The sequence below is a fragment of the Callithrix jacchus genome, chromosome 14 (genome assembly GCF_049354715.1).
Source record: "Callithrix jacchus isolate 240 chromosome 14, calJac240_pri, whole genome shotgun sequence".
Classification (NCBI taxonomy): domain Eukaryota; kingdom Metazoa; phylum Chordata; class Mammalia; order Primates; family Cebidae; genus Callithrix; species Callithrix jacchus.
Window position 1 is genome coordinate 105,556,201 of NC_133515.1, and position 17,417 is coordinate 105,573,617.

Consider the following 17,417-nt stretch of genomic DNA (forward strand, 5'->3'; position numbering starts at 1 on the left):
CTGCGCATAGTTTCGGAGGCGGGGCCCGGTGGACGTGGGCAAGAGCGCTGGAAAAGCTGGCGCTGGAGCGAGAACGGGAGTAGCTGCCCGGGCGCCGAAGGTTGCGGCGCTCCAACTCGGACCCCGAAGTCCGCAGCCCGGGGATGAGCCCGAGGCCGCTAGGTGAGCGCCCGGCCCTCGTCCCTCCTGGGGCCGAGCTCGCGGAGGCCTGGCGGGAACACGGCCCTGAGAGCGGCGCAGATCGCAGGGACGGATGGGTGGGGCCGCGGGGAGGGCGGAGGAGAGATGCGGGGCACGGGCTTGGTTCCGGGCGGGGCCGCGCTGTCTGGGCGCGGGTGAGGAGCCTGGACCCGCGGGTCGGTAGTCGGCGTCGTGGACCGCAGCTTCCCGAGCCGCTGTCGGCCCGGAGGGGAGGCAAAGCGGGCAGCGCGGGCCGTTTCCCTGCCTCTTCCTCTGCCCGGCTTCGGCCGCCTCCAGCTGAGCAGAGTCGGGGTTGTCTGCCCCCTTTGCTGTCACATCCTCCGCACCCGGCACGTGGCCGTTGCTCCATCATGGTGACAGACAGGTGCTAAGCAGGCCGGCGTCTGGGAGGAACTTTGGAGCCGGCTTTCCCTAGGCCCAGAGCTTGGCCCCATCCATCCTTACCCTGGTGACCCTGGGCAGGTCACTGACTCTTTGGGCACTTTGGCATCCTCGTTGGAAAGGGGCTGTTACCCTGGAGCCTTGCTGGTCAGTAAGGGTGAGAGGGATATGTGCACCTAGCACCGTGCATGACACGTGGTAGGCGCTTGGTACAGGGGAATTGCTGTTGGGGTGTCACCTCCCCAGAAAGTTCTCGGCTTCAGTAAGTGCGTCTCTGCCAGATGCTCTGCCTGCGCAGAGAGGAATCACCGATCTCCGCCTTTGACCAGGTGCAGCTGGGAGAGTGAGATCAGAGGCCACAGCGGATCGTGGCGCTGTGATCAGGGGATGCACTCAAGCTGTGGGTCCCTTAGCTCAGGCTTGGGTCCCAGGAAGGCCTGCAGCCTGAAAGGGACCTTGAAAGGTAAGAGGTAGCCGAGCGACTGAAAGGTGAAGGACGTCCCGGGCTCGGCAAATCAGGGGCACGTGGAGCAGGGCGCTGAGAACCACGAGCAGCTTTGCCTTGCCGAGATCACTTAACGGTACCCGGGTTTTGGAGGATGGAAGGTGGAAAGGTGGTTAGGAGCTGGGTCCTGGAGGACCTGGCGTGTCCTGCTGAAGAACATTGACTTTCTTTGACTTTGGAGAACCAGTGAAAGATTGTCAGCAGGCTGGAGGCACCAGATCTATGTTTGAGAGAAATCATTGTAATCGTTTTGGCTTCAGTGTGGTGGTAGATTTAAAGTGGTAGGGAATCCAGTAGGACAAGGTCCCTTATCCATGAAATATCCTCAGGTTTGTGAATTCCTTAAATTGCATGCCAAACTTGGTATGCATTCACATTTTTATAGGGTGAGGATCCATCATATTCATCAGATTCTAAAATGATAGTATATATGCCCATGGTCTATAGTGACATGGGGGGCCCTGGTGGAGAGCTGGCTCAGAGAGCTCTTCAGGTGGGGTCTTCAGTAGTTCTTGGTGCCAGATTGGATGTGGGGCCTGAAGGACAGCAAGGAGTTCATAATTTCCTGGTTTCCCCAGCAATAATAAAATTTCCTGACAGGCAGAGGAGATGGGAGGAGAGGGGCAGATCTGGAGGGGAGGATGAGACATCTTTGCATTTGATGAGCCTGCTGAGCATCCAAGTGCCAATCAGGATCATTGGCCTCATTTTGATGCATGAATAATTTTGAGGCAAGAATGATTTCCTTAAGAACATGCATCAAGATTGCAGCAGGTAGCAAAGACATTAATAAAAGCTGCTTTTCCCTAAGCGCCTGGATTGAAGATGGGAAGAAAGCCCTAAGGAGTTGCAAAGGCATTGCGTGTCATGATTTTCCAGCCACTTCAGTGTTAAGGGATTTAAGGAGATGCTTTGGGATTCCACTAACAGTGGAATCACATTTTGTTTTTAAAATAAGTTTTGATTTAAATTTTAAATCATATTTAAAATTGTTACCTATATATAAATATGTATTTGTATATACTTAAGTATAAGATGCTTAAATATGCTATACACCAACATTTTAACCTGTCAGAGCCATTAACATGGTTCTTATGCTGCTAGGTTAACCTAGTTTTGTACAGACCTTGGAATAAGGCTCTCCTGCCACCTCCCACTGACAAGAACCTCCCACTGTGCTGGTAAGGTTCTCCTTTGCAATAATCATCAGCAGTAGTCTTCCAGCTCATCGCTCTATTTTTACTCTTATCCTTTGGAGTTAGTTCCCTACCTGGCAGCCAGGGTCATTGTTTAGAAAACAGAAGATACCTGATTGTGTCACTAAACTGCTTTTTAAAAGCCTCCATGCATGGTGGCTAGGCTAGGCGTGGTGGCTCATGCCTGTAATCCCAGCACTTTGGGAGGCTGAGGCTGGCAGATCATGAGGTCAGGAGATCAAGACCATCCTGGCCAACATGGCAAAACCCTGTCTCTACTAAAAATACAAAAATTAGCTGGGTGTGGTGGTGTGTGCCTGCAATTGCGACTACTTGGGAGGCTGAGGCAGGAGAATCGCTTGAACCTGGGAGGTGGAGGTTGCAGTGAGCCAGGATCTTGCCACTATGCTATAGCTTGGTGACAGAGCAAGACTTGGTCTAAAAAAAAAATAAAGCCTCTATTCCATTCCAGAAGATCACAGCAGATAAGCAAAAAATAAAATAAAAAGCCTTCAGAGTCTTCCTGTTAAACTCAAAAAGTCCACTGTTACCACGGCCTGCCTGGCCTTCTGTGGCTCTTCGTCCTGGTCGATTGCTGTCCTCCTGCTCCCACTCTAGCCAGACGCCCTTGATCGTTCCCTCAGGCCACCTCTCTACCTGCACAGCATTGCCTGCCTCCAGGCTATTTATGGCTGCCCTCACTTCATTCAGAAGAAGATCTAAAACATCTTTCTAAAATACCCACCCCTTCCTTCTAGCAGTCTGTATCTTCTTAACTTGAGTTAGTTTCCCTCATAGCAACTGTTTCCTAATAATAAATGTTATGTTTGTTTTTCTTGTTGGTCTGTCTACTCTGGCTAAGAACGGGTTCCCTGAGGTCAGGGGCTTTGTCTGTTTCGTTCACTGATGCGTCCTTGACATCTGGCAGGTGCTCACTGACTATCTAGGAATGAATGAATAAATCAGATTTTCCTGCTACCCCACAAATAAAGCAAAAATATAGAAATAAATGGGATGATGAGGCTGATTAAAAAGCTTGGGCTCAGGGGTCAGACTTGGGCAGGTGGCCTAAGGTCACCCCCTAGTAAGTGGACGTAGCGTGGGGTCTCCAAATACAGAGCGTCTTTGGGTTGCTGCAGGGGCTGTCACTGACTACCGCATGAGTCACTTGTTCTTTTTCCTTCATCAGGTACATTGTTCCTCTGAAAAGCACCATCCAGGTCAGAATGACAGGAATCCCTCTGTGCAGACCGCTGTATGTGGGACCTTTGAAGACAGTCAAATAGTGTTCAGTTCTATAGTAAGCAGATTTTCTTGCTCCCTCTGGAGAATACAGTTTTTGGTAAAAATTGGTCAGGTTATCTTACTCATAAATCCTCTTGAAAGGCAAGTCACAGTTCCCTCATCTATAAAAGGCAAATTATAACCCACCTCTGTGAGCCCCTAAAGGGAGAGCTTAGAGCCCTGCAGAGCGTGTGGCATATGGTATGTCCTTAAAAAGCATCAGTAGAGCAAATGAATACGTCACAAGGTTATTGTGAGGCTCCCGGGAGTTCTGTGAGCTGTGTAGCTCCATGGAGGTAAACTTGCTAAGTATAATATATGCTCTCCTATACAGTTGGCAAGGATGACTCTTACATTTCCAAGGCATTAATTATTAATTGCAAAAAAAAGAAATATGTAACACAGACACTGGGAAGCAAGGTTGTCTCCTTACCTGCCCTTAGTACAGTGGGGCGGTGAAGTGCTGGCGTCTGGGAATGTCTTTATGTCAGCTTTTACTTAAAAGCATTTCAAGACTTCAAGAAAAATGCACATTTCTGAGAGGCGTGTCTGTCTTAGCCCTGCCAAGTATAGAATGTGAAGCTGAGATAGTTATTGGTCTCAGTATCTTGGCTGAACATCCAGTGTATCACAGCATGTTTTGCTAAAATCTTGAATCAATTGAAGAGAAGTAAGACACTTGAAATTTTGAGAACTAGGCGACATGTCCGATACTTTTGAGAAAAGTGCTTTTCACACCTCCGTATAGGACAAGAAGGTTTCTGCGTTTTTTGCTTATTGGGTTAATTTTTTGTAATTTAGTAGGAAAGAATGAAAAGGAATAGTATACAAGGGAGAAGTTTTATAGAAAAGGAACACATCCATGGAACTGGAAGGAATAGATGATTTTTATTTCTATTATGCATAAAGTGATTTAGTGTTGGATTCCTGATGTAACCAGTATCAAAGCTGCTTTTCCTGGCTGGGCGCAGCGGCTCACAGCTGTAATCCCAGCACTTTGAGAAGCCAAGGCAGGACGATCACCTGAGAGCAGGAGTTTGAGACCAGCCTGGCCAGCGTGGCAAGATCCCGTCGCTACAAAAAATGAAATTAGCTGGGTGTGGTGGCACATGCCTGTTGTCCAAGCTACTCAGGGAGGCGGAGGTGGAGGTGGGAGGATCGCTTGATCCCAGGAGGTCAAGACTGCAGAAAGCCATGTTTGTGCCGCTGCACTTCAGCCTGGGTAAGAGTCAGACGCTATGTCTTAAAAAAAAGAAAAGGTTGCTTTTCCCGGTGTAACTGTAACCAATATTTGTTTCTCCAGGAGATCTTCTCTGGATGAGCAATGGTGGTGAAAAATGTTTCGCAAAGGCAAGAAACGACACAGTAGTAGCAGTTCCCAAAGCAGTGAAATCAGTACTAAGAGCAAGGTAGGGAAATGGAATTTGGAACAGAAACATAAAGAGTTTTGTTTCTTCTAGCTGGTATTGTATGGAGGATACTGACCATGGGCAGACCTCCTGATAACCTTCAAACTAGGTGTGTTTTAACATTTACTTTTTGCACTAGAGGGGCATTCTGTGGTTGGTTTAATTTTAATCATTTTGATAGGTTTTCTAAAATTCTTAAATCCATTAAACTGGATGGGACATGATCTATGATGGTCTCATTGAAATAAGCACTGATTTAAAAACATTTTAAATGATAGAAATTGCAGGCATTAGGGGGCTGGATCTCTTGAATTCTAGGGTTTATGGTGTGCATAATTATCTTTACTTAAGAGTGAGATTGGCAGATGCCTGTATACCAGAGACTGAATGCTGTTGGAAGGTAAGCATGGATTTAATTCATGCAAAACAAACCTTTGAGGAGCTAGTAAACTGGCGACTTTTGTCTCAAAGAATAAAGTGATTTCTTGTTGACTGACAGATAATTTATTTTTCAATAAAGAGTATAAACATAGCGCCGGCACGGTGACTCACACCTGTAATCCTAGCATTTTGGGAGGCTAAGGTGGGTCAGAACCGCAGGCTCTGGAGAGATTTTGAGGTGAGGTCTCATGGGACCTGGGTCACATGTTTTTTGTTGTTATTTTTTTGTGACAGTTCACATAATAGTCTACTCTGCCCTGCCAGAAAGCCTCCGAATTCCTGCTGCAGGCCAGATACTAGTCAGAATAATTGCAGAAGCCCTGGACCACAGATCCAGGATTAGAGAGCTAGTTTTGAGATCAGAGACATTTACTGGATGTGACCTTGGCGAAGTCACCACGCATCTGTCTCTCTTATTAAGCAGGGATAATGGTCCTTGCCTGGCTTTCTGCACAGGGTTTGTTCTGGGTTCAGTGGAACTAATGTGAAAGCAAGGCATAGATGTTCACAAGAATCTTCATAGAAGGCATCTTGTAAGGTGGTGGTAATGGCTTCAATTTGGACGAAGAATATTGCCACCGCATTTATCCAGTGTTATGTCATGGGACAAACGAACAGTTGAGACTATGTGATTTTTTTTTTTAAGTTTGTTACAGAGTTTGTCTTAAGAAAAATCGGTCACAGTTGATATGCCTGAGTAATTGATGTGATTTTGTATGTGTCAGCTCAATTCTGACAAATAATTTGAATGGCGGCCGGGCGCGGTGGCTCAAGTCTGTAATCCCAGCACTTTGGGAGGCCGAGGCGGGTGGATCACAAGGTCAAGAGATCGAGACCATCCTGGTCAACATGGTGAAACCCCGTCTCTACTAAAAATACAAAAAACTAGCTGGGCATGGTGGCACATGCCTGTAATCCCAGCTACTCAGGAGGCTGAGGCAGGAGAATTGCCCGGACCCAGGAGGCGGAGGTTGCGGTGAGCCGAGATCACGCCATTGCACTCCAGCCTGGGCAACAAGAGCGAAACTCCGTCTCAAAAAAAAAAAAAATAATAATAATACTTTGAATGGCTTAGAGGACTTCAGAGAAGACACGGCTGCTTCTGTGTAGGTTTTTCACTTACCTGTTTTTCTGTTCCTCAGTCTGTAGATTCTAGCCTTGGGGGTCTTTCACGATCCAGCACTGTGGCCAGCCTCGACACAGATTCCACCAAAAGCTCAGGTACATAAAAGGGTTAGATCATTTATTGTCTGCTTTTCAATTGCATTCATGTAGTTTTCCTAGGGTAGCACAATGAGTTCTTCAGTATTTGTGGCTTTCTTCCTCTTCTTTGCCACTTCTGATGAGAGTGTAGAAGTGGACCAAGATTTGGTGGGACATGGGTTGAGGTTATGGTGCGCTTGGTGAAAACCACATAGCCTTTGGGGATTGGCACAGGCACATGGGCAAACTGGAAGTTTCAAAGTAGTTTTTTAAGCATTGGGATGGCAATAAATACATACACCTACTTTGTACCCACAAAAATTAAAAATAAAATAAATTAGGTGGCAGAAGTTGAATTCTTTTGGACCTATGTTTATGGGGAATAGGAGAAATGTCTTGGTGATTAAAGGGCTAAGGAGCCACTCCTTTACCCCAGGGAACCCAGAGATTCACCAGCTCACGACCACCACGAACACAAATAATTAAGGGGAGTGTCTGTCCCAGACCTTTGCAGATATTTTTGCAGTTACCCCAAATTAGTAGATCCTTAGAAATAGGCCAGGCATGGTGGTGCACGCCTGTAATCCCAGCACTCTGGAAGGCCGAGGTCGTGGATCACCTGAGGTCAGGAGTTCCAGACCAGCTTGGCCAACATGGTGAAACCGTCTCTACTAAAAATACAAAAAATTAGCTGGTGTGGTGGCACACACTTGTAGTCCCAGCTACTCAGGAGGCTGAGGCAGGAGAATCGCTTGAACCCGGAGGCAGAGGTTGTAGTGAGCCAAGAATTGAACCACTGCACTCCAGCCTGGGCAGTGGTGTGAGACTCCATCTCAAAAAAAAAAGAAATCAAGAGGTGGCTTCTAACCCAAGCTCCCTAAGTAGCTGGTGACTAACTGGAAATATGTTCGTCTTGTCTGAATTCCTCTTTCTCCTTCAGGAACCCGTACTAGGGAATATGTAGCAGAGAATGTTCTAGCATTGTCCATTGCCTTTACTGCCAGATGCCTTTACAATTATTAAAGATGTGAGCATCTTTTTTATTACATAACTTAAAACTAATCATATAGTAGTTCCTTAATCTGGTTGAGATGATAAGTTGTTTGTAGTAATTTTTATATTGGCTAGATTTAGTGGCACACACACAATTCTTCAACCATTGCTGTCATGTTAAGAGACTTCCTGCCTGCTGTTCCGTCGACATTAAAAAGAAAAACTCTGCGGTCTTTTCTATGAATGGTGGCGGAAGACTAGGCTTCCTGAACGAGGAAAGAGAGCTAACATGGTAGGCCAGGCGCAGTGGCCCATGCGTGTAATTCCAGAGGTGAGGTAGGAGGATCACTTGAGCTCAAGAGTTCAAGACCAGCCTGGGCAAGGAGGTCAAACCCTGTCTCTACGGGGGAAAAAATGGTGAAGAGGGAGAAAGGACCAAAAATAATTATCATTCATCATAAAGGTAATCATTATGCAGTGACCTTTTCTTTACTGTTTTGAAGTGAAGATTAACCTATTATTGAGACCTTTGAATCATGTATTTAGTATACCATGAGTCACTGAGGAAAAGGTTAGTGAAATTTTAAGTTCTACCGCATTATATAAAAATATTTTGTATTACAAAATTTATAGTTAGTGGTTGTGTTCTAATGACAGTCTGGTTTTTATTTGGGAAGGGACTGAGGATACCCTGTAATGCGAATATTTCTTCTGAAGTCTTAAAACTTTTCTTTCATCTTTAGGACAAAGCAACAGTAATTCAGATACCTGTGCAGAATTTCGAATAAAATATGTTGGTGCCATTGAGAAACTGAAACTGTCTGAGGGAGAAGGTCTTGAAGGACCCTTGGACCTGATAAACTACATAGATGTTGCTCAGGTAAAAAAAAAAAAATCCATAACTCTCTGGTTATGAGAATCTGGGGAGCCAACTCATGGCTTTGGGGCAAGGTGCTCACTCTTTGGGTCCCCTGGGTACCACTCTCCTTGCTCTGAACCGGAAGCACCCTCCCCAGTCACCACTGCAGGTGTGTGTGAGCTCTGAGCCGCTGAGAAGCACCGGTCCTGCTCCTTCCTTCAAACTCAGTACTTTTTTTTATTTTTTGAGATGGAGGTTTGCTCTTGTTGTCCAGGCTGGAGTGCAGTGGCGTGATCTTGGCTCACTGCAACCTCTGCCTCCCGGGTTCAAGCGATTCTCCTGCCTCAGCCTCCTGAGTAGCTGCCACGCCCAGCTAATTTTTTTATATTTTAGTAGAGACAGGGTTTCACCATGTTGTCCAGGCTGGTTGCAAACTCCTGACCTCAAGTGATCCGCGTGCCTCAGCTTCCCAAAGTGCTGGGATTACAGGCATGAGCCACCGTGCCTGGCCTATTAATACTTTTTTATGGGGCTGATTGATCCTATTTAAATGAAGAACTGATTGCAGTGATTGGTTATATTCCATAAGTTCTTTTAAAATAATCTGGCTAAACCTTACATACCACTATCAGACCAGTTCCGTGTCTGAATAATCTTATTCATAATGATGTCGACCAAACATATATGTTTATCCATTCGAGGTTTCCAACAAGAATTGAGGTGAGGTGGGTTTCAAAAAGGTTACTTTTTATCTTCTTGATAAAAAGTAATCATCATGAAGGAAAATTAAGAATGAATATTAAGATAAATCAAAAGTATAAGGTACATAGCATGAAATGTTATAAAATCTGTATCCTTGCCGATGGTGCAAGGAGATGAGCCAAGACTTAATTCACTAATAAGAAAAAAAAGTAAATTGCTTCTGGAGTTTCTAGAAAATGAAATTACTTTTTTATGTGCTCATTAACAGAGGGAGGGATACTACTGCAATAGAAGGATTCTGTCATCTGTTCAGAGTATTAGTTAATTTTAAGAATGTGTAAACTCTTAAGTCATGGAAAACAAGAACATGAAATAAAACGTGGAAGGGCATGGTGGCTCACGCCTGTAATTCCAAGACTTTGGGAGGCAGGGCTGGGGGGAGGGGGGACTATCACTTGAACCCAGGAGTTTGAAACCAGCCTGGGAAACACAGCGAGACCTTGTTTCTCCAAAAGATTTTTTAAATTGCTGAGCACAGTGGCTCATGCCTGTAATCCCAGCACTTTGGGAGGCTGAGGTGGGCAGATCACTTGAGGCCAGGAGATCAAGACCAGCCTGGCCAACATGGTGAAACCTTGTTTCTACTAAAAATACAAAAATTAGCTGGGTATGGTGGCGTGCGCCTGGGAGGCTAAGGTTGAGCTGCTCACTTCAAGTCAGGAAGCAGAGGTTGTAGTGAGCCAAGATTGCACCACTGCACTGCAGCCCTGGGTGATGCAGTGAGACTCCATCTCAAACAAAACAAAACAAAATGAAAAACCAGCTTGGGCAAGACCCTCATCTCTGCAAAACATTTTAAAAAATCAACTGGGTGTGGTGTTGCGCACAGGTAGTCTCACATACTCAGAAGGCTGAGGCGGGGGATTCCTTGAGCCCAGGAGGTCAAGGTTGCAGTGAACCATCATTGTACCACTGCACTCCAGCCTGGGTAACAGAAGTGAGATTGTCCCCTCAAAAAAACCAGAAATGAAGTATCATGTCTTTATGAAAGTAAAGGAAGATACCTATCTGAAGGACAACATCAGTAATCTGAATTGCCATTTAAGGGGGAACTCGGCTGGGCATAGTGGCTTATGCCTGTGATCCCAGCACTTTGGGAGGCCGTGGTGGGTGGATCACTTGAGGTCAGGAGTTCAAGACCAGACTGGCCAACATGGTGAAACCCATCTCTACTGAAAATACAAAAACTAGCTGGATGTGCTTGAACCCAGGAGACAGACATTGCAATGAGCTGAGATCATGCCACTGTACTACAGCCTGGGTGACAGAGTGACACTCTGTCTCAAAAATTTTTTTAAAATTAAAAATCTTTTTTTAAATGGGGGGAAATGTTTCTTCTGCCTCTGTGGAGAGAAACTGTTTCCTGGCTAATGTGTGTACCCCACATTATTTTTTTTGTATGTATGAATTTGTTTTTAGTGGGGAACAGGACACAGGGTGGGAAATGTCACCTTGGGCCGTGGTACGCCTCGCCTCCCAGAGAATGTCCATTTGCATTCTAATCTTCCTGGGCTGCTTTATGGAGCGTTTTCTTCTTGGAGCTGCTGTTACTGCCAGCAGCCTCTTCAGGTCCACTGCTGACCGGCTCTTTGGAGAATTTCCTCTTTTTCTTGGAGAAGCTTCTGTTGCCTGCCTCCTTGGGGCCATTAACTGTTCCCTGCTTGGGTGATGATTTCTTCCTCTTGGGAAGACTGATGCCTCACATTCTTTAAAGGGTTTGGGCTTGTGATGGCCAGATACTAAAAGTGACTAGTGAGACTTAAGACTAACATACTTTTAATCTTTATCATGTAATTTATTTTTACTTTAAAGCAAGATGGAAAGTTGCCTTTTGTTCCTCCGGAGGAAGAATTTATTATGGGAGTTTCCAAGTATGGCATAAAAGTATCAACATCAGATCAATATGTAAGTAATATAATTTATTAAGAAAAAATGTGTTTTGGATAATAGGATTTCAGGCCATTAAGAGCCCCCTTTTAATTAAGGCTACTCCTGTTTGCAGTGATTGGTTTGTAAACATTCCTGGTGGTCTGAAACCTGACCAATTTCTTAGGGTGAGTAGGGACTTCCTTTCTCTCCTGTGCTGGAAGGGCACATGCAACCAGCCCCACCCCCAACCCAAAAATGATGGCTCCAAATGCATTTTCGACTAAGGTCAATTAAGAGCAGGTGTCAGCTCGGAAGGTGGGCACAGACACTGGGATGGTCAGTTTAGATCCCTCCACTCCTGTCTTGTGGAATTTAAGTAGGAAGGCATGATCCTGAAGGGAGATGGCCCAACACCAGCGTATGGGAACATCCTTGGGGGTGAGAAAGCTGTTTAAAGCCTCACTGTCTGGGACGGTGTGTCATAGGACTAACAGACATTTAAGAGTTCTGGGCCGGGCGTGGTGGCTCACACCTATAATCCCAGCACTTTGGGAGGCCAAGGCTGGTGGATCATGAGGTCAAGAGCTCGAGACCATCCTGGTCAACAAGGTGAAACCCCGTCTCTACTAAAAATACAAAAAAAATTAGCTGGGCATGGTGGTGCACGCCTGTAGTCCCAGCTACTCAGGAGGCTGAGGCAGGAGAATTCCTTGAACCCAGAAGGCGGAGGTTGTGATGAGCCGAGATTGTGCCATTGCACTCCAGTCTGGGTAACAACAGCGAAACTCCATCTCAAAAAAAAAAAAAGTTCTGATCTGTCGGAATCTTTCCTGACTTCTGCAGGATGTTTTGCACAGGCATGCTCTCTACTTAATAATCCGGATGGTGTGTTACGATGATGGTCTGGGGGCAGGAAAAAGCTTACTGGCTCTGAAGACCACAGATGCAAGCAATGAAGAATACAGCCTGTGGGTGTATCAGTGCAACAGCTTGGTGAGACTAGTTACTTTTTTACTCTGAAACTTTGGTCTCATCCTCGCAAAACCCAGAGACTGTTTTTGAAGGCTGGAGAAATACAATCCATTCTAGATGGAGTATCTGGCCTAGGGATAGTTTAGTGGAGCCGAGGTCAGCCGGCTGGCCAGACTTGGTGCAGGTCTGTGAACTATTAGGGCCAATGGCAGCACTCGTGTCTGGATTTAAAGGTTTAAGGCAAACAAAGCAACTAAGGAAAAGTGTATCCTCTAGGGGCTAAAGGTTCCCTCCATTTCTAAATGTTGTTGCCGTCCTGGACTGCGTGATCAGCCTTCTCAGGCTGAAGTAGCTGTGTTTGCTCTTCTCTCAAGGAGGGCAGAAAGGGCCCACGTGCAGGGAAGCTCACAGGATTCCACTGACACAGGCAGGCACGTGCTGTTGACTTTCCAAAACTGTTGATTATAGGCTTAGGAGAGGTGTTAAGAGGGTCAGGTTTAAGCCTCTGTGAGCCAAATTAAGTTCAGGGAGAGATCGATGGATGCTGCTCTTACTATATCTTTTCATGTAATGCAGGAACAAGCACAAGCCATTTGCAAGGTTTTATCCACCGCTTTTGACTCTGTATTAACATCTGAGAAACCTTGAATCCTGCCATCAAGTAGAAGTCAGCTTCATCTGAAAGTTCAGTTGTTTTCAATCTGCAATACTGAACTGTTACGGAAATAATGAAGTCACCCCTTGCTCTGGATTTTCTGAAGAAAATGCATTGTGTGAAATGCTGATCATTAGTTTATTAAAATGTGTCATATTACACAGTGAGTTAACTCTCAATGAAGTCATCTACTTTCTGGGATAAAGCCTCATTTGTCTTTTTCTAATTCAAATAAGCTTAACCTAATTGTCACAGAAGCCTAGGTGTCACAGAGGTCCACTGAGGGCCTGAGGAAGACTGATGGCATGTTCAGTAGTGGCTTCCCAGTGATGTGGTATCACTGGCATGGACCTCCATCCAGCAGAGGTGTGGACTGGGGACCTGGATTCATGCTGGTTTGGAACAGTGACATTGCCAATGTAAGACACATAAAGTAGGTTTTTGGAAGTGTCCCAGTCAAGGTAACATGCTGGCAAACCACAGTGCTTCTCCTAGAGTTAACAGAACCTTAAAAGATTACTGCCCATGATTAAGTAGTATGTAAAGGGTCACTCGTACAGTGATATGGTACCTTTGTTTTTTTTTTTTTTTTTTTAAAAAAGGACTGTCACTATGCAAAACTTTAAAGATTAAATACATTAAAAATAGAACCATGTCCATTTAAAAGTATTTTATTTTTTTTTCCAGTCAAATGACTAGTTAACAAGAGTAAACTTACTAAACATGCTCTAATTATAAATCACTGCATTAAGGACAATGAAAATAATTTTGGTTATACAATATATACAGGTTGTGCTGCAACCAGACCAAAGTAATCAGGTGAAGGAACTGAATATCATACATCCCGAAACAGCATCCTAAGCTGCATGTGATGTTATCCACCCCTTAACGGATCACACAGGAACTATTAGTCTGGGCGCATACTTCTGAGTCACCATCCCTAGATTTGATGGAGCATGGCATGCAAAATGCCAGAATCCTGTGGCTGAAGTTCATGAAACGTAAACTTTAAATATAAATAGATATCTACAATGCTTTTCTTTCTCTCAGTTGCTTTTTTTTTTTTTTAATTTGCAAAGAGCAAATAAGAGGCCACTAGCAGGGACATTAATAGAATTTCTCCTCCGGTAAGGGTACTATTAGTTACTGCACAATAGCACCAAATTGTAGACTGGAAAAATATTTCCTAGATATTTATGTACCAGTAAACCTGATAGATTAATTTGGGACTAGAGTTCAAATGTTGATATGAATCAACTTTATTCTTTATATAGCTGGCACCAGGCGGTCAAAAGGCTGACTATAAATACAGACGTAGGAGGGTTGTTAGAGACATAAGTGCACGGTGCAAAATACATCTGTTTACTTTCTTAAACCTATGAAAAAACTGAGGGTTCAAACAACAGAAATGAACAATTAGTGAAAACAGATGTAGTACTTAAAAAAAAAAGACTTAATTACAGATCTAACAGATTTTTGCCTGGAACTTTGAAAGGCAAAAAGCGATTGCTATACAACATCATAAAACATTCCAGTTTGTTCTGCCTTGGTAACAACAACAAAAAGTACAACGCCAAAAAACAAAACCTCTACACGTACAGAGCCTTGCATAATGAAGACAGGCTGCTGCAATCAAATGTACCATCGCGACAAATGCAGTAACAGCACTGCTGCCTCACTTTCCAGGCCTATACTCAAATTTATTCCTTTACTTTTGTTCAGAGTCCAAGTGGGTATCACATGCCTATTTATTCTCAGAGTGCCAAAATTTCCAATATTCCTACTATGAATCTTACCTTCGCAATTACAGAATAGAGGTATGACAGTCAAGTTCATTAAACTAATGACTTTTGATTTTATAGTATACAACCTAATCCCCCCACTACTGCCCCGTTTAGCTTAAGAATGATATGATGCCCTTAAATAGTAAAAACTGGGATGTTTGGGAGTATTTCATTATCTGGGATCTATAGATTTCTGATATGTTCTTGATTATAAACAGATGGACAGATTAAATTTCAAGACAGTGTGACTACCATTCCTATTGGAATATTATATAAATACAAGACTAAACTGAGTAAACATCCTCATGGGCTAGAAGGGAAGGCAGTGGTACACTCAATAGGAAACAGCAAGTGACGTGTTAATTTATTGTGGTCTGCGCCACAGAATTCTATTGTGTACAGTTGCTTTCTGTGTGATTCAGGAAGTTCAAGAACACAAATTCCAAAACACCTAAAGCGTATCAACTAACTTAAAAGAACTGTTTTGCAATCCATCATCCTTAGTTTTTAACCAAATTCAGGAAATGCAGTTTCACATAACCTGGAACGGATGAACTGTAGTTACCCTATGTTGTCATAAACCGTCAGTAGTTTTGTTAAGTCTGATTGTTCACAACTGGTTACACACACATGCAGAATACAATGACAGCTGCAGTCTCACAGATTAGGGCTAGAAAGTACAATGCTGATGTGTAAATTTCCAAGTTGCTTTTTAAACACTGGGTGGATTTCAAAGCAATATGTGTCTTTAAAGGTGAACTGATGGCATTTTATTGAGAAAGTCCAGGGCTGGGCTATGGACTCCTAAAGGAACTGTGCTAAAGGTCACCAACTCCAGAATCGGGCCAAGGAATGCAGGAAGAATTTATTTCCAATACTCTTAATGCAAACATTTTTAGGTTTAGCTAATTCTGTAGAGGCAGGATCTCAATTATGTATAATAGTTAAAATAACTTTTCAGTTCACCTGTTGGGAAATTCAGTTTTTCCTAATAAATGCATAGCAGTGTTTCATGAAAATGATAAATTATAAAAACAATTACTGACATGTAAAAACTGCCTCTGAGTTTTTAAAACAGAGCAGCGGCATTAGAGAACATGGGCTACCATACAAACAGTTCATGAAACTGGTTATCTGCAAGAGTTTTGGTACCAATAATGAAACAGGAACATAACTGTTAATGCTCTTCTTCAGTAGCAATTCAGTCAGCGATAAAGTGCACAAATGACACTGGGAACGCGCCTTTGCGACCGGGATCTCCATCAATGTGGCCAATCTGCAATGGAGAAAAGTGTAGGTCGTTATTAAAATTCTGAACGTTGGTGGAAACTTTGAAGGGCATTACGTAGAGCATTTGGTGAAAAAAAGGAAGACTGGTTCAGAAGACTCTTCTACAAGGAATAATTTGGGTAAAATATCCAAACGACTTTTTCTCCTCACCACATTTCAAATAGTGCTGGCCTCTCCTGTGTAAGGAACTCTTCCCAGCCATGTCTCAGATGTTCACTCGTGGGGATGGCCACCGCCACCTGTTCTTGGGAGGCACACAGGTCAGCTGTCTGACCACTACTCCCCACGTGCCTTTTCTGAATGAATGAATGAATCAATGAATGAAGAAACTGAGTGTCACAAGTTTGTGAGCTGCAAAGTCACCGGGTCAAGCCCTTGTGGAAGTCTCCACTCTATTCGCTGATGTTTGCTCTGGGTAGACACATAAATTATATCCTAGTATGATCTCGAGACTGCAAATGATGTAGGCAAATAAAAGGCTGAAAACAACCAAAATATGAATGGCGGGCTTTTTGTGGAGTGGAGACGGGGTGCTGTGGTTTGAGCAACTTCTGTTTTCTTTATATGCCTCTATTTTCCAGTTTTGGAAATAAGCAGGTACTTTGCACATGGCTAAGCCTGTAGCCCTGTCTGGATAGTGGGTTGGAGGCAACTGTGGGAGCTGGGTGGGCAAGCTCCATGTGCAGGTGGGTCTGGCTGGTGTGTGGATGGTCAGGGAGAGGGTAGGTTCAGGTACTCATGGGCTCTGTGCAGCCAAGCTGGGCACTCGCCTCACTGGAGCCCAGATGCTGTGGCCCCCCCTGAGTCTGTGCTATAGTGAGGCTGATGGTGGGAACTCCCAATCCACAAACACTATTGATTGACTGACTGACTGACAGATGGAGTCTGGCAGAGACGGAATCTGGCTGTGTTGCCCAGGCTGGAGTGCAGTGGCGAGATCTTGGTTCACTGCAACCTCCGCCTCATGGGTTCAAATGTGTCTCCTGCCTTAACCTCCCAAGTACCTGGGATTACAGGTGCCTGCCACCATATCTGGCTAATTTTTTTGTATTTTTAGTAGAGAACCATATTGGCCAAGCTGGTCTCTAACTTGTGACCTCAAGTGTTCTGCCTGCCTCAGCCTCCCAAAGTGCTGGGATTACAGGTGTGAGCCACCGTGCCCATTCACAGACACTTTTACTCTATTAAGGGCAAACAAAGCTACAGGTAAGACCGATGAACCCAGCCCTGCCAGATGAAGGCAGTGCTGCCTGGCCTGAGAATTCCCAGCACTTCTGGAGGCCGGCCGAAAACGTGCAGTTTCAACACTAGTGGGAGCTCTGCGAGGGAGAGTGATTAAAGATTTTATCAAAACTCCTTGTACTTGACAGGGCAGTTCCCCTGAATCCTGTGAGGTCCCAGTTGAAATGTCCACTTTGAGCTCAGGTATGGAGCTGTGCCACTTGCGTCTGCTGTGTGGCAGGCTCTGCCTGGGGCTTTCTGTCCACGCCTCATTCAAGGCAGTTCCTCCATCGTCCTCACTGTATGCAGCTGCCGCTTAGTGGGTGCTCGCCGGATCGTCTGCACCAGACTGTGTGTGACCTCCCTTTCACAGACGATCTCACCAAAGCTTA

General features: G+C 44.7%; 2 protein-coding genes across 15 annotated transcripts in view; one reads left to right on the top strand and one right to left on the bottom strand.

Annotated features, from left to right (window-relative positions):
* Positions 1–6: 6 nt before the first annotated feature.
* ITGB1BP1 (integrin subunit beta 1 binding protein 1) lies at positions 7–16,299 on the top strand. 9 transcript variants are annotated; one of them, XM_078349985.1, is made up of 9 exons: positions 7–162; positions 912–1,045; positions 3,473–4,789; positions 4,871–4,976; positions 6,560–6,638; positions 8,357–8,493; positions 11,047–11,139; positions 11,947–12,096; positions 12,652–16,299. In XM_078349985.1, the coding sequence occupies exons 4-9, from the start codon at positions 4,905–4,907 to the stop codon at positions 12,721–12,723; spliced, it is 603 nt and encodes a 200-aa protein (XP_078206111.1). In that variant the 5' UTR covers positions 7–162; positions 912–1,045; positions 3,473–4,789; positions 4,871–4,904; the 3' UTR covers positions 12,724–16,299. The 9 variants fall into 9 exon arrangements, with proteins under 9 accessions (XP_078206111.1, XP_008979402.1, XP_078206113.1 ...); XM_008981154.5 differs by having other exon boundaries at positions 3,473–3,583; XM_078349987.1 differs by lacking the exon at positions 11,947–12,096.
* The window catches only part of ASAP2 (ArfGAP with SH3 domain, ankyrin repeat and PH domain 2), a 210,296-nt gene continuing 206,264 nt past the window's right edge, over positions 13,386–17,417 (bottom strand). For all 6 annotated transcript variants that reach the window (XM_054245229.2, XM_035273272.3, XM_035273269.3 and 3 more), the window contains one exon: positions 13,386–15,790. In XM_054245229.2, coding sequence (XP_054101204.1) covers positions 15,716–15,790 — 75 coding nt within the window. In that variant the 3' untranslated portion in view covers positions 13,386–15,715. The remainder of the gene's footprint in view (positions 15,791–17,417) is intronic.